This window comes from Strix aluco, chromosome 2 (genome assembly GCF_031877795.1).
Source record: "Strix aluco isolate bStrAlu1 chromosome 2, bStrAlu1.hap1, whole genome shotgun sequence".
Lineage (NCBI taxonomy): Eukaryota > Metazoa > Chordata > Aves > Strigiformes > Strigidae > Strix > Strix aluco.
Genome location: NC_133932.1, coordinates 126425310 through 126441708, shown reverse-complemented (window position 1 = coordinate 126441708; position 16399 = coordinate 126425310). Strand labels below are relative to the sequence as shown.

Genomic DNA, 16399 nt, shown 5'->3' with positions numbered 1-16399 from the left:
CTAGGCACCATTCTGAAAAGCCTCTTTCTAAAACTGGAATTTACACCAATTAGACATTTCATTTTGTTTGGTAACCAGATAATTTTGTGGTTACTTCCCATTTCTATCCTTTATGCTCTTTTGGTTACGCTAGTGCTGAAGTTGGTGAACTTGTATGCCAAGTGGGATTTCTGAAGTATTAAAATGATGAAGTTGTGGGAATTTTTTTTTTTTTTAACTTTCATAGGGTGCTTGTTTTTTTTAACGAGATTAAGTGATTTAGTTCAGTTGTGTACATGGATACACCAGCATAATGCCTGGGCATTGGAGAGTGCAGCATGAGTGAAAACATGCTTCTGGGGAGAATGTGCTGCTATTTGAAGCTGATAGTACAGGATGAAGACTTGTTTTTTGTACAATAACCAAATATTAGATCATTTGCCCAGAGAGTGTCAGTTTTACACCCTCTTTGTTCCAAGAGGTCAATGTGTGGCTTTTTATTCCTCTGATGATTTTGCTATTAGGCTACAAAGTAATCTGGGTAGAAGCAATCTTTAGTCCTGTTGGAGCTGGGCCATTCCTGTATATTCAAGAAAGACACATGATAAAAGGCCATTAATTTTCCAGATTATGGAGACAGGCAGAGTAGTGGGATAGAGATGGTAATCTTTTCAAGAGCAGTTTATACATTTTGTTTAGACAGGTTGGGAAACTGTAAAACAAGATGTAAAGAAGATCCAAGGCTCTTTCTGACTGCAATTACAGTTAGATAACATGTATATTTTAGACTCTGTGAAAATGTTGGAAAATACAGTTGCAGCTGAAAATCCAGTTCTAATCCATCCTCAAGAACAAGCAGCTAAAATTAGAATGGAAGAGGAGAGACAGAAGTGGGTAAGTGTGTGTGTGTACTTATTCCTATCTCAGTAATAGTGTAAAAAAAGTGATTTACAGAAGACTTTAAAATGCTTCAGGTTATACAGCAGCTATAGACTTTTAATGTGCTTGTAACACTTATAGAAAATGTTACAATAGAAGTTTATTTCCTTAGCCTGTGCATGTTAACTTTGTAAAAATGACTAAGCCCTAGCTGGAATCTAGAATAGAGTGGAAAAACCCAGTTTCTTAAAATCCAACAAGTGCTACAGGCAAGGGATTCCAGCCTATGATTAAATGAGAATCCGAATTGTAGATTAATACCCTTGCTTTAGGAAGGATGTAGTCAACAGTACACAACTCTGTGAAAACTTTACTAACCCTGTGTAATAATGTAGGAAGGTCTGTGGGATTGTGTTTAGACTAACAGGAAAAGCTTTGAGTATTTTGGATTTTTTTGTAATTAACTAGGAAACAAATGCAGGAAGTCTTTTGTGTCAACAGGAATGCTACACTTAATATATTTAGAAAATAATAAATTTGTGTATTATTTAATTAAAAGTATTGTGTATATGTTTCATTGTATTTTCATTTTTATTGTATCCTTAGAGACCTACCAGCTATTATGTGGTAGTTTATCTTTTTTTTAAAAAAAAGAAAGTTGAAATTCAGGTCTTAGTGCAGCCTTAAATGGTAAAGTTCAGAAATTCAGGAAACAAAAATTTGACAAAATTATATTGTTTTAGGAAAAAAAAAAAAAGTCAGCCGATCCTCTGTGAAAGTGCTTTGAACCTGCCCAGGTGTATATATTGCTATGTCCACATTAACTGTTCTTGGGTCTAGCTTTTCCTCGGGCTGCTCTTCCTGACAGCCCCATTCAGACTGTCTCATTAAAAGCTGTTGTCCACTTCATCTTTGCTAGTACTTTGATTTTTTTTTTTTCTTTGCTTCCATTCTAAAAGTATATATGCTGTTGCTATGCACGGATCCAAGTGATTTGTAGCTGATAGGTACATGGAAAGAGAATAAAAATAAACAAACCACTTCAGAGATTTATAGAGTGCTCTTAAAGTGGTTATACATTAGCTATTTCAGAAGTTTTATAAGGCTTGAATTAACATTTAAATGTGTTGAACTCTTGATGAAAAGCTCTGTAAAATGCAAAGTAGATTTCTGAATTCAGTTTAAGAAAATGACTTATTTTGCAGTCTCTGGAAAATGATAATGTGTCTTGAGTGGTTAGATTCTGATTTTATCCGTTCTATTAATTTGAGAACAGATAATAGTGCAATATTAAAGGGATTCAGAGACTATTAGAAATATCTAGCCAGTAAAACAAAATTATTCTTGTTAACTTTGGAACTATTTTTAAAGGCCTCTTACAGTTTGGAAATGCCTGTCACAAGCAATAAAATTTCTGCTGTAAGTTGGAACAAAGTTTTGTGTGTGTGTGTGAAGGGTGTTTGATTTCTTTGTTATTCAGATCTGGAGATTCACCCTCATTTTTCTTCTCAATAGAAGGAGCAAATAGAGCAACAGAAACAGGAACAGCTGGCCTTGCTTAAACAAATTGAAGAAGAAAGAGCACGTTTGGAGGCTGATTTTCTGAAGATCCAAATGCAAACTTGTTGGGAGGAGGCTAAGAAGAAAAAAGAGGAGGAAGAGCAAGGTCAGCTGGTACAAAGCTGCAGTGTTCCCTCTACAGATCAGCAGAACAAAGTGGAACATGAGGTGAAGAATTGTAGAAAATTGTGTGTAGCTTTTCAATTTTGCTTATTATAAAAATCAAGAGTACCATTTGCCAATTTTAACCTATATCAATCAAGGCAATCTTTCAATTTTTATTTCTTAGGTTATGAATCAGAAGTTTGTACATGTAAAAGCTTCCTTTTGTCTAATGTAGAAGCTCATATTTCACATGATATCACTGGACTTTGAATATTGTATTGTCTTTGTGTAGTCCCAGGGACAGCATATCTGTTACCTATTAGGAAAATCTGATTAGTCATATAATACTTATGCATGTACACATATCCTTTTGCAAGCAGTAAAAAAAATCTTAGAAAGAAAAAAGACAAAAGCCCCCACCTCTATGTTTTTGTCCGTCTAAATCTCAAACAGCTACTTAAAGGAGAGGAATTTATTGAGGATGTTGAAGGAAAGTAATCTTTTTTAAAAATCTTTGATCATTTGCACAATCTGTAGTCTTCTGAGAATCTGATTGCCTTGAAAATGCAGTCTGTTGGATCATTGTTCCCTGAGTTTGCTACTGGGTGCATTTACCTCTTTGAGCTAAGCTGCTGTAAGCACCATTAACTTTGATGGTGTATGCTTGGCTTGCCAAGAGAGACTGTAGCTGTAGGCCATCTGTTCCAGAAACTGCTTTAGCTTCATTGCCTCAGGCTGAAATCTCACAGTCTTCAAACGGTGGTACAGAGTGGCTTCTGTAGATTTAGGAGAAACAACATACAGCTTGAAGTTGTTGCTTTAATAATTTTCTGTGAGTTATTTGTATATGTGCACTTGAATTATTTTATTTTGATTAGACTGGAAATACTACCGTATCACAAACCAGAACTCCTAGAGAAGACAGCCATTTACATGTGATTCGTAATTATCAACAACGCCTTCTGCAGCAAAACAGGTAAATTCCTTTGTGAAATGGAACTCAGTTGCTTGTTTCAAAATAATTTGAATTGGTTTGATTATTGAAATCCATGTTTATCTTTGCACCACTCTGAAAAGATTGATGTTTTCATTCTGTTCAGGGTGCACAAACAGAGCATTGAAGAAGCTAGAAAACGTCTACAGGAGTATCAGAATAAACTGAAGCTAAGATACTTGTCTACTTCTGTAACACCTTTGAGCTCTGTGGAAACAAAATCATTTAATTTAAAGCCTGTCTCAGAACCACTTCTACAGAGGCAAGGAGTGCAACCAACACAATACCAGTCATCTGAACAAGTTCATGCACAAGAGCATGCACAGTTGCTACCTGTGTTTTCAGGAACACTGCATTTGTTGGAGAAACCATCTTCACAGAAACATGAACAACAAATGCATAACACTTGTCCTGGCAGACATGCACAGCTTTTAGAAGTGTCGAAATGGAAGCATGGAGAGTTTTGTTTGCTGTGTGGCTGTCCTTCACAGGAACAAGTGGGAATGTTGGAAGCCTCCAATCATCACGTCAGAGAACCATCTCAATTCCAGTTACCATCAGGGTTAGCCATGGAAGATGTCACTGCAGTAGGAAAGCAACCGGAAGCACATGTACAACACGTTAGATTTGTTTTGCCTGCAGAAGATTCCTCTGAGCCTTCAGAAACAGTGCACTTTAAAGAGTCATCTCAGAAGATGTCTAACCATCAAATAGAGAGAGAAGCTGGAGAAGAGCTTCCATTTAAGACAGTCCTCATACCAGCAACAAAGGAATCTTGTATAGTTCAGGCAGCCTCAGTTGATTCTGTGGCGTATCGGCAGGGATCTGCAGAGAGCACCATCAAAACAAGCCTTGAACAACCCCTCAATTTTTCTGAACCCATGACTTTCTCTCATGAAGAATCTAAAACCCAGGGTGTGGAGGAATTCTTGATACCAAAAACGGGAGATGCATCTTTGTTAAATTATTCTGGTATACTGAATTTAAGGGACAGAGTGTTGGCCTCATCAGAAAGCATCCAAGCTCAGCAAAAGTATTTGAAAGAATTGCAAGAGCAGTTAGATGCACGAAGAGAAGCTCTTCTTTCTAGACAGAAAGTACAAGAGCAACTACTTTTACAGAAGCAAGATAAATTGAAGGAACGGATGCAAAGACAGCAAGAGGCTTTGAAAGAATTTCTGAACAAGAAGGTAAGCTTTATGAATGCTTTGTATGGTGAGTCATCTAGTAGGTGATCAGACTTAGGAGTGAATACTGCCAATTGGCAAAGTATCCCATGGAGTGTTGATAGTTTTAGGTGATTTACCATAATGAAAGTTTTAATTAGGACTTGTTATTTGTAATCAGTAGTTTTCTGTAAGCCCCGAGAGTGCTGTTTTGTTCAGTCTAACAGAAATAGTATGAACTTCTGTGCTTGGTCTCAGAATGTAGTGCCTATTGAAGTAGTTATGTTGTCCAAAATATCTGCAGGTACAGTTTTCTTCAGCTCTAGAAATGCAGCTGTATGTGTAAAACAGCTCTTGTAGTAAAAATACTTAACGGTACCTCGATGGATATCATAAGCATTTTGAATAGATTATTTTTTAAAGTTTGTCTTTTTATTTGTATCCATTAGGAAATTGGTTTGGCAGCTGCACTCTTGACTTGTAATTTTGCTTGTTTCTGGGTATAGAAGAAAAATCCAGGTTTATTTTTGCGTTTCTAAAGAAGCTCCTTTGCTCCTTTTTTTCTTTTTAAATAGAAGCTATCTTAGAAAAGTGACTGTTGCCTAGAGTCCCTGTCTCTTGCTCTTGCAGTCTCAAAGCAGCTAAAATCCCTGAGTTCAGGAGCTGAAAAACTAAGAGCAGACTCTTCAGGAATCGTTCCTGTTAAAAATACTGAGTATTCTGCTCTAATATAACAAAGGCCTTGAAAATGTAAATAATTATGTTTTAGCACGTTAGATTTGTAGAGCTAAATAAAATACCTTTATGTCCAAATGTTTTTGTAAGCTAAGTAAGTCTGTCCAGTATCTTGCATACTTGAACTACTTTCCCAGAGTGCTCAATGTTGTCCTGCATGGAATTACACAATCAAGAAAATGCTGGTTTGATAAATATGTATAAATCTCACATACAGTTGGTTCCTCCCTCCCCCTTCTAAGGTGAGACATATGTGCACAAATGAAGACATCATAGAAGCACAAAAGCCTGACTGGATTCATAAGACCGACTTTTTCCAAGTCTCAGAAAACTACCAGCAAGAGAATTGTGGCAGGAGTAAATTTCATGGAAGTGAAATGATTTCACAGTGCATTGGTTCAGCTGAGCAAACCGGTAAGGCTGCATAGTATTTTTCATTATAATTTTTCTCATTTTGCAGCTGAGATGGAGTTCTCTACCATCTCCCCAAGTTAATTTGATGTATGTGTATATATATTATTGCAATGTTCAAAACTTTGTTTTACAGAACAGTCTGAGAAAGCTCTATGTAGAGAACAGAAATGGAGATCTTCCAAACCACCTGTGGCAAAAGTCAAGTTAGGGCTTGATTTGGAACAACATGAACTTAGTGTTATACCAGAGGTAGACACACCAAAGAGTTGCAACATTTCTTTTTCAGGTAAAAAATATATATATATATGGATATAAAATATATAATAAATGCTGCTGTTCCTGACAAATAGAGGTTGGAGAAAATGAATCTTTTCTGAAGAGTCTTTGAGATGATTGATTATGAAATAATAGCTGATACTGTTGCCTTTTTCAAAGTTATAATTTATATACTAGCAAAGTGAGTTATAATTGAGAAAGCTTATCCTGTCAGTGTCTGTCTAGAAAAACATAATCGAAACAAAATTTCACCAAGGAAAGAAAATTCACTGTAATTCCATGACTTAAGTTCCTTGTGATTTTTCCGTTGGGCAGGGTCAGTGTTTATAGGCAATTGTACAAAAATTGTAAAGAGAACCATCAGAATTGATGGACGGTGTTTAAAGGTTTAGCTTTTGAGCGTACCAAGAAAGTGAGTGTGAAATCTTTTAAATAAGGAGTTAGTATCAAGTTTCTAAAGAAATTTTTGGACCATCTTTTTAGTTGCTTTTTTCAATTACAAAACATTCTTTGTAAAAAAACTTCAGAGAGCAACTACACAAAGCAATTATCATTTTTTTAAGTATGCTTGTTACAATCTGCATGTAATGCTTTGTAATTCTCTGTAAGGAATGTTAATTAACAGATACAAGAAATGAATGTTTTCTAAATGTAAACATTTAATTTTTATTTTTATTTTGTAAAGTCTCTTCATAGCTAAAATTTAATGCGTATTTTACAAAAATTTTAATATTGTTGCAGTGTTTTTAAAAGTGCTAAGCGGAACAATCTGAGTAATTAAAGGCCTGTCAGGCTGGCATTCATCTTGAGCAAAATAATGAAACAGCTGATATGGGACATACTTTAATTAAAGGAAAGTAATTAATGCTAGTCAGTGTCAGTTTATGCAGAATAATTCTTGTTGGACCAATTTGGTATCTTGATTAGACAACAAGTTTTGTTGGTGAAGGTTTTGAATATATTTGTATTCTCAAAAGCACTTGGCTTTGAGAATATTATTTTTGAGAATACACACAACTTAATTTAAAAAAAGATTAAAAATCAAAATACATACCAAAAAAGTTTTCTGAAAGATTATCCAGTGGAGTTCTAGAGTAGGGAATATTCATTTGCTGTGTAATCCCATTATGATCCACAGGTGATGTAGTCCTATATTATCTAGCTGTTGGTCATGGCAGGTAGTAAAAAGTTGAACTTAATTTTTTTTTTTTTTTTTTTTTAATTGGATTGTTTGGCCAAAAAGGGCTGTTGTGTGGGGTGGGTTGGGGAGAAGTATTTAAGCCAGAGCAGAGAAGTTTATATTGCCTCTGGATCTGGAAAACTTACTGAAAATTTTGGTGGATTTGCTATGTGGAAAAATTAGTTCAAAATTTTTTGAAAGAAATATTTTAGTTAAAAATTAGTTTTTGAGAAGTCTGTGACCTGTACAATCTTTCAACTTGTATAATCCATAGACTGTGTAATGCAAAGGCTTTTACGGACCTGATATGGTTAACTTTATTAAAATGGAGCACTGTACAAATTCAGCAGGTTATTTCTGTAGAATGGAACGCGCATCTTAATGTTTTTCATTAAGTGCAAAACACTGCATTTCTATACCTAAACTGATTACAGATATTTTAAATTCAGATCAACCAGATTCTGTTGATGGAGAATCTTCTTCCATTTCGACCATTGGGGAGTTTGCATATGTAAAACATTACAGTCATGCTCTTCATGAAGAGGGCAGGTTACCTTTGAGCATAACAAACTATGAAGAACAAATCTCTAATGGAAGTCCAAGGCAAAGTAAGCAGTCGAGTAGATTATTGCAGCAGGTGCTGCTGATGACTGCTGAAAATTCATATGATTCAGGTGAGGAAAACCTCTTCCTTCAAGGAATTATGTGACTACCATTCAGCACTGCTAATTTTACTGCTATTTACTTTGTAGCATATGACCTGACTTGTTAAAGAGCATGCAGTGCTAGTTAAATACTTTTAACATCAAGTGTAAAAAGGGGTGTTTCAGTAAGCATGTGTCTCAGAGTGACTGTTTTTTGGTGATCTATTACCATTCTACTAACAAAAGTGCACTCTGCAGTAAACTTCATTGCTAGTAAACAGTTTCTCATCCAAGTCATGTGCTTTGTATCTGTACCTCTGTACCTCGTAGAATTGTCTGTAAAGAAACTTCTTTTCTAGTACCTGATTGCCCTGCCCTTACCAGCACAGTCCCTTGCATGCATAGGGAGCAAACTGCTGTAGAAGCCACAGGTGTGTCTTCCTCCTGAGGGAGGTACCTTCTGCCCAGACTGTGGGTGTTCAGGTTTGCAGCTCCACCAGGTGGGAACCTGTTTTGAGCAGCCCAGTGGTGTTCCTGGTTCAGTACCCAGTGATTCCTTGTATTGACACAAAGGAAGCTAATGCTCAAATAGAACTCTGCAGTGTTAACATGCTAATGTAGATGTACACTGAAAGATCAGTTTATATAAGAAATTGTCTAAAAATACAGTTGAGACAAAAAAAATAGAAGGCTGAGTGTTATCCTTAGCTCAAAACAACTTTGAAAGAATCAGCTGTTAGTTATGACAAAAATAAAAATAGTGCAATAATGTAAGGATTACTTAAATTCTGATCTCTTCTGTTCATCTGTGAAGAGCTTTTATTAGAGATCACATCTTTGAGGATAGACTGTGTCCATATGTGACAAAGTTAGTCTGCTTCCATAAATTAAACCAACTTGGTTTAGTTACTAAAAAAAAAAAAGTTTTTTGTTATAAAGTGGTTTCTGAATGTTCAAAATAATTTTTTTACAAGGTTGTTGAAACCTAGGAAGCATGTTATGGGTAGGCTGACTGGCTTATAAAAGGACAAAGGTGACTAGTCTTAGGTAAACAAAGAAAGTGGGCTACTAAGAAGTTTTTCAAGAGATTGGAGTAACAAGTGGATGTCAAGGTTTTCAATTTCTAATTTTTCTTCCTGCCTGTACAAATTTAGCTTGTCTCTCCAGTCTTGGGATAATGTTAACTCAAAGGCTCCAGTAGTTTGTTACAATGCACTTGCTTCTCTTCAAAATTTCCTGCAGATGGAAATGCAGTTTATTGTTGCTATAACTGAGAAATGCTATGTCTGACTTGCTGGGAGCTGTTAACACAAACTTTGTGAAACATTGACCAAAGCAGCTTTGAAGCTTATTACAAGATGACAGCATCTCATGGTCCGGTACAGTTTTCAGTATCCATCTAAAGTTTTATTACTAGAGCTGCAAAGGAGTTTTCAGCAACTTTGCTACCTTATCTGTACATCTTGATGAGTAATACAGCTACGTAGTATGTACCTCCTGGTTTTGCTAGAAATTTCTGCCCCAAATCTTAAGATAACTTTTCATTTAGTTTGTGTTTAGACCCCCTTTTGAATTCAATGAGGTTTTATTAGGAATTGAAGTTGTTTAAGTACATATAAGCTCGTTTTGTTTCAACTGCTTTCTTTAATTCTCAGAATACTGTTCTTGAAGTATACCTATATTTAACCTTAAATTATTAATAAAGAATTTTGTCTTTTTAAACCATATTTGAAGAAAAGGCTTGTATTTTTCTGAGTAAGTTGTAGAGGCATTGCTAGATCAGCCATTACCAAATTAATATGAAATATCTTAGTGTAGTGTCCTTTTACACTAGTCGATATTATATATGAACAGTGCAGTGGCTTATGTGAGAGGATGAGAAAACATGTGAACATCTATATTTATTAAAAAAAAAGCAAAGCTTTCTGTGATTATGTATTTAAGAGGATTGTCCTCTTGAGCAGTTCAACTACCAAAACTGTGGTACTTTTGGTAACTAGTGCAGTATCTTCAGCAAGAAAATCTACAGTCCGTGTTAAATATAAAATTTCTGAAGGGGAAATTTAAGGTGCATTTTAAGTTGTTACTTACAATAGTAGCTTTGATTATTTTTTATTTAATTGCTTTTTAATTTTTTTTTTTTGCTACTTGATTCTAACCAGAACATGTTTGCAGTTTTCCCATGTTTTCAAGACGTAATTGTATCTCTAAATGTGAGAGCAAATAAGTGGTTCTACGTGTGATCTTTGACCTTATGCTTTGAAGTGATGTTATTGGTAGTTTTTGTTTGATCAAATAATGTAAAGCTTTACAATTTATGAGTTGTACTGATTTCGTGATTACAGAACCACTAGATGTGCACAAACCCTATTAATCAGTGCTCACATGCTTTTTAAAAATAAAGCATTAAAGATAAAAGGTAATAGTTTTACAGGTTCTTAAAAAGATAAACTTGGTAAATCTGCTTGGATACTTTATCAGCAAAGGTGAGTTTCCTTTGATGTGAGACTTGTCCTTGGGTAACAAACAATTTTTTAAAAATTTCAATAATTAGCTGTATTTCTTTCTTCTAAGTACTACAAGAAGAAAAATAACTTGAACTCTCAAATTTAGAGGCAGACACGTCTGAACATAAAACAGGTCTTAAGGACTGCTTCTAGTTAGGAGAGAATTAATCCCTGTGTTCAGTGTTGGAACAGTTACAGGTGCTACACAAACTGCTCAGCTGGTTGTCAGCCAGAGATGACAGTAAAGTGGTGTTGCAGTAAGTGCTGACAGTGAGGCTGAGATTTGGATTGGTCTCTCTTACCATGCCACTGATGTATGACAAGATGAGTTAGGAGCTTTGGACACTCAATAATTCTTCCTAATCCAATTTGGTTAAAATGAGCTAGTAGAATGCAAATGGTTAATATGGAATTGCAGAGTAACGCTATAGATGAAACAGTCTGATGGCATAAACCTCATTTCCTTAGGAAGTCAGCCTTAGGAAGTCATAGTTGCTAACTATGAACTTGAAAGTTGCCTATTCTTTATTACTTATTTTACATTTGTGTTCAGCCCAGTCCCAGGATTCTCAAGTGGCTCAAGATTCACCAGTTCTTGCTGCTGAAGTTGGAGAGGGAGTTGCAACATGTTCTGGACCATCATTCAGACTTGATAATATGGTTAGTCATATCAAAATAACCATATAAGATAACTTTTTATTTTGTGATGAAATCTTTCCATCTCATAGAAAACTAAGACTGGGTGCAGTATTCTAGATGCAGCATATAACAAGCACCAAGTAAAGAGACGTAATCACTGCAGTGGATCTACTGGCTCTATTCCTGTTCATATTGCACAGAATGTTGTTGCCCCTCTGATGCCAGGGGACACCGTGGGCTTACACTCAGCTTGCTGTCTGCCAAGCCTCCTCAGTCCTTTTTTCACAGGGCTGCTCCACAGCCAGGCCACAGCTTGGACTGGTGCACGGGGTTCTTCCTTCCCAGGTGCTGCATTTAGCGTTTTTTTTTCTTGCTGAGTTTCATAACATTCCTGTAGGGCCAGCCTCACAAAGTCCTTCTGGATGTCAGCCCTGCTGTTTCATGTATTGGGTGGTCCTCCCAACTTAGTGTTATCTGCAAACTATAAAAGTATGGTGTCGCCTCCTGGGTCATTGCCAAAGGTATTAAAGAGGACAGGTCCTAGGACAGAGCCCTGACATAGAATCATTTAGGTTGGAAAAGACTCTTTAAGATCATCAAGTCCAACCATTAACCTAACACTGCAGAGTCCACCACTAAACTATGTCCCCAAGCGCCACATCTACACATCCTTTAAATACCTCCAGGGATGGTGACTCAACCACTTCCCTGGGCAGCCTGTTCCAATGCTTGACAACCCTTTTGGTGAAGAAATGTTTCCTAATATCCAATCTAACCTCCCTTGGTGCAAACTGAGGCCACTTCCTCTCATCCTATCACTTCTTACTTGGGAGAAGAGACTGACACCCACCTCGCTACAACCTCCTTTCAGGTACTTGTAGAGAGTGATAAGGTCTCCCCTCAGCCTCCTTTTCTCCAGACTAAACAAGCCCAGTTCCCTCAGCCACTCTTTGTAAGACTTGTGCTGCAGACCCTTCACCTGCTTTGTTTCTTTTCTGTGGACATGCCCCAGTACCTCAGTGTCTCCAAAACTGAACACAGTATTTGAGGTGTGGCCTCACCAGTGCCAAGTACAGGTGGATGATCACTGCCCTGGTCCTGCTGGCCACACTATTTCTGATACAAGCCAGGATGCTATTTGCCATCTGGGCACACTGCCCAGCTCCACTGTTGTACTCCACTTGTTTCCCACCTCGAGGTAGAGTATAGCCCTTTAATCGCTGTCCTCTTGAGACTGATTATCCAGCCTGTTCTTTACCCATGTGTCCATCCATCCAGGTTGTGACATCCAAACTGGGATAAGAGAATGTTGTGAGAGACACTGTCAAAAGCCTTGCCAAGATCAACACCAGTGATATCCCCTGCTTTTCCCTTACCCAAAGATCCCATCATTTTGTCAGGAGATAAAAACAGTGTTTAAAAAATGCTATGTATATTGTGTGTATATAAAATTACTTTTAAATGTACATGTTTTACATGTTTATGTTAAATATATAAAGTAGTATATGATGAGAAATGTAGGGGAAGGGTTTCTTAAAGTTTTGTCTTTTGTTTTCTTAGTGCACGTTTTATTTCAGAGTTTGGGAAGAAATGTTCACATCTAATTCTTCAAAATTTGGAAGTACAAGAACCCTCATTCTGTGTTTTGTGACTTCATAGAGCTTACCTCAAAATTAAGGAAGATAATATTTTAGGATAGTTTGTATATTTTTAGTTTAACTTTGTAGAATTAAAATTTTAAGTCAGTCTCCTGTATGCAAAAGGCTCAGTATTGCAAATACTTGTAAAATTCCTGAGTTTTTCATTGTCTGTATGTTCCTCTGAGATCTACAATTCTACTGAAGTGGGTCTGTGATGAGAAATAGCCAAATCTGACCACCAGAAGATATCATAATCTTCCAGGTGTCGTGATTTGTATGCAGTTCTGAGAGGCTTTTTAACTCTGTGTGTGCGTGTGTGTGTGTGTGTGTGTGTGTTGAGGGGAAGGGGCTGTTGGGGAGTGATGTGTCTGGGTGTGAACGTTTTGTACTGAGCAGTGATGAATCTGCATTTGCCTGACTGTGCAAAACATGAAGGCTTCTACACTTGAACTGAGCTCAGAATAAAATGTGTGGTTTTAAAGCTTTCATTATAGATATCTGAATACATGGTAATAGGTGTGTTATTTCATCCTAGGAAGTACTTTCTAAAGAGGTATCCATGAACTTAGGTTCAAAGGCTTTCATGCAAGGAATACCCTGTGACTTATCTTCAACAATTTCCACTGGAAGCTTTTTGACTAGTGAAATGTTGGATGTAAGCCCCGTTGACACTGGTAAGTGTTCAGTTTTGTTGTTCTTGTAAAAGGAAAATTGTGTATTCTCTTTATTTTATAGCAGAATAGGTCAATGTGGAACTTCACTTAAGAATTACTGATACATCTTAGAGTCGAGTGTAACTAGAATGTTTTGTTACGTGCTCCTGGTTTTTTTACTTTTATAATAACTCAGCCTTATAACATGTCAGCTTTGGCAAAGGATATTTTCAGTTTTATTAAGCAACTGTAACACTAGCAGTTTTCAAGTGGCAAAACTTAAAAAAAAAATTGATCCCCAAATGATACAGTGATAAAAGTCCTCTAGTCAATATATATCATAGTTTGTTACAGAGCTATGATCGTTGTCTTGCTGTTAAGAGAATTGTTCCAATGTCTACTTGTCACCATAGTAATTCTTAACTTATTTGTGAAAATGCCATTTGAATGCCATACTGACTTTTAATAGTTTTCTGAGAAATATGTGTTCATATCCTTTTTTTGCTTGTAGTCTGCCTCTTGATTTTAAGTTAGCTTTTCATAAAATTAAAAATAATTCCTTTTTAATAAATATATAGTTGCTCCTCTATATACTGACATTATCACTCGTGAACATGGGAAGTGAGTTTGAAAGCGATTAGATAGTGATCTGTGGATTTATTTACTTTAAGGCGTAATATTGTGTTAATCTGACACACATCTGATCTCATAAACAACCACATGTGTATATAAGTTATTCCACATTTATAAACCAATTTTTGAAGGCTACTGTTTTTACAGCCTGAGATTTCAGGGGTTCATTTTAACCCTAATGTTCTAAACTGATAAGTGTCATTTTGAGTAATAAACTTTATAACTTATGTGACAAAGCTGTGTTTTATTGATGTAAGAAAGCTAAAGCAAATTCGAAGATCATTTGTTTGTAGCTTTTCTATTGTTTTTTTTTCAGTTGTGGAAGAAAAATACTGAAGGTTTTGGTTACTTAGCTACATGAATAAATTTTTCAAGTCTGGCTGTGTCTTCGCTATACACTCAATGGTTAATAACGACCTTTTCTGCTAGCTTTGTGCAATTCTTCTGTAAGCATATAGACAAAGAGGGGTCGGTGGTCTAACTAGGAACACGATTCTGGTTTCCTTGATTTTTCTCAGATTTCTTGTGTTGGTATCAGGCAATTTCTATTTAAGCATGAGTAAAACTACTGCTCGATGCCATAAAGATACTCAAGATCCCATTAAAGGATTGACACATTTATATGTGATAGGAGGTAAAAATATGCTAGCTAGCATAAAATAACAGTATTCATTTTTTTATTTTATTGTTTCAGTATTTCCTAGGTCTACATACTCTAAAAGTGCTAAACTAGACTGACTACTACCTAATTAGATATTGCCAACTTGAATTTGTGGAAATCTGTGGTAAGGTTTGTGGGAGCATTGATAGGAGACAATTAAAGAAACAAGTGCAGAGCTCTGTATGAATATTTCAGGATATTAAACAGTGTCTTTTAGATGACTTCGTAAGGGGTTTATATGCAAAACTGTGAACATCTAGCTTACTATTTCAGGATTGTCTTCTGATAGTACAGAAGATAGAATTTTGAGAGAAACAGCAAGCTGCCCTTGGAACTCCTCGCTGCCTTTTACCTTGCAGCAGAGGCAAGCGAATTTGTCTGGAGCCTCTGAAACTCAGTTGCCTGAAGGAGAGATGTACCTTTATAAAGGAAGTCAGATACAGCAGATCTTGGGGAAATGTACTGAACACTTGAACTCTTACTCCGAGGACAATACATCTTTCCGAGGTATTTCCCATTTTAAAGCATTTTGTGCTGTGCTGTCATACAGAATGAGGAGGAGTTTACTCAGTGTTCTGTGTTGATCTGTATTAATATTTAGCTTACATTTTAAAGTCAATAAGGTTTCTACATGCGAGAACTTTTGCTTTGATGTTCTTCATGCTTTGCTTTATGTACATGTCCACATAGCATAGTGTAGTGCAAAAAATAAGAGAGAGTCTGATCAGGTATCTCTGATCATAGTCTAGTTTTGTGCAGCTTCCTCCTACCGTGGCTAGACTGTTACCTGTGTCAATTTTATCACTTGTTTATGCGCAACTTTCTCTTCAGGAAGGTAGAGACAATAATACTTTATTATTCACATAGGGTGACATAGCTGATGAAACTCTGATTAACAGACTGGTTGGAGTTCTGTGCTCTCGAGAAAAATATAACTGTTAGTGAAAATAACATCTGTATGACCTAGCAAGGGGGTAACGCTAGTATTTTAATTTGAACCGCTTCCACCTGGAATATTTGAAAACATAGAATCATAGAATTATAGATTAATCTAGACCAGGAAGGGCTTCTAATTATGTAATCTGAGTTCTCCTTCCTGCTCACAGCAGAGCCAATTTAGACAGATTGCTTAAGGCCTTGTCCAGGCAAGTTCTGAATATCTCCCAAGGACAGAGATTCTGTACGCTGCTGGGCAACCTTTTAACAACTTCCTTCCTTTTTTTTTTTTTTTTAAATTGTATCCACCCAGAATTGCCTGTGTTTCATCTTGTGTCCATTATCTCTTTTTCTTTCACTGAACATGTTCAAGACTGACTGTATCTTCTCTGTGCTGTACCTTAGGATGCAGTAGACAGCAGAGGTTTGCATGCCCCTTCCCCTGCACCTTCAAGCCTTTTCTTAGGATTGAACAAACTCAGGTTTTTAGCTTCTCTTTGAACATAATGTGCTTCATCCTTCTTTTAATTATCCTTATGGCTCTTCGTTGGACTTGCTTCACTGTGTCACTGTGTGTTTTGTACCGGGAAGCCCACACTAGTACTGGTACAGTCTCACAAGTGCTGAACAGAGAGCTTATGGACTTAAGATTTTAATTTAAAAAAAAAAAAAAGCATCAGTATAGCTCTTCCTTGCTACTTTTTGTACCTGCATTGAATCAGAGTGAGAGTTGGATGTTGTAAAGACTATTTTTTTTAACAAGCTTGTGTTTGTATACCTGCAGAGTTCTATATGCTT

At 36.4% G+C, this 16399-nt stretch overlaps 1 protein-coding gene and 1 non-coding gene across 7 annotated transcripts in view; both read left to right on the top strand.

The window, feature by feature from the left end:
* CEP295 (centrosomal protein 295) overlaps positions 1 to 16399 on the top strand; it is a 43709-nt gene that overhangs the window by 18058 nt on the left and 9252 nt on the right. For 3 of the 6 annotated variants that reach the window (XM_074816283.1, XM_074816286.1, XM_074816285.1), the window contains exons 11-20: positions 767 to 873; positions 2374 to 2586; positions 3402 to 3499; positions 3624 to 4707; positions 5661 to 5832; positions 5966 to 6118; positions 7738 to 7962; positions 10993 to 11099; positions 13254 to 13392; positions 14939 to 15172. In XM_074816283.1, coding sequence (XP_074672384.1) covers positions 767 to 873; positions 2374 to 2586; positions 3402 to 3499; positions 3624 to 4707; positions 5661 to 5832; positions 5966 to 6118; positions 7738 to 7962; positions 10993 to 11099; positions 13254 to 13392; positions 14939 to 15172 — 2532 coding nt within the window. The remainder of the gene's footprint in view (positions 1 to 766; positions 874 to 2373; positions 2587 to 3401; positions 3500 to 3623; positions 4708 to 5660; positions 5833 to 5965; positions 6119 to 7737; positions 7963 to 10992; positions 11100 to 13253; positions 13393 to 14938; positions 15173 to 16399) is intronic. The other 3 variants (XM_074816287.1, XM_074816289.1, XM_074816288.1) reach the window with 2 other exon arrangements.
* On the top strand, positions 12925 to 13008 carry LOC141920368 (small nucleolar RNA U2-19). The gene has a single exon (XR_012622311.1). It is a non-coding gene; the product is annotated as a small nucleolar RNA U2-19 (small nucleolar RNA).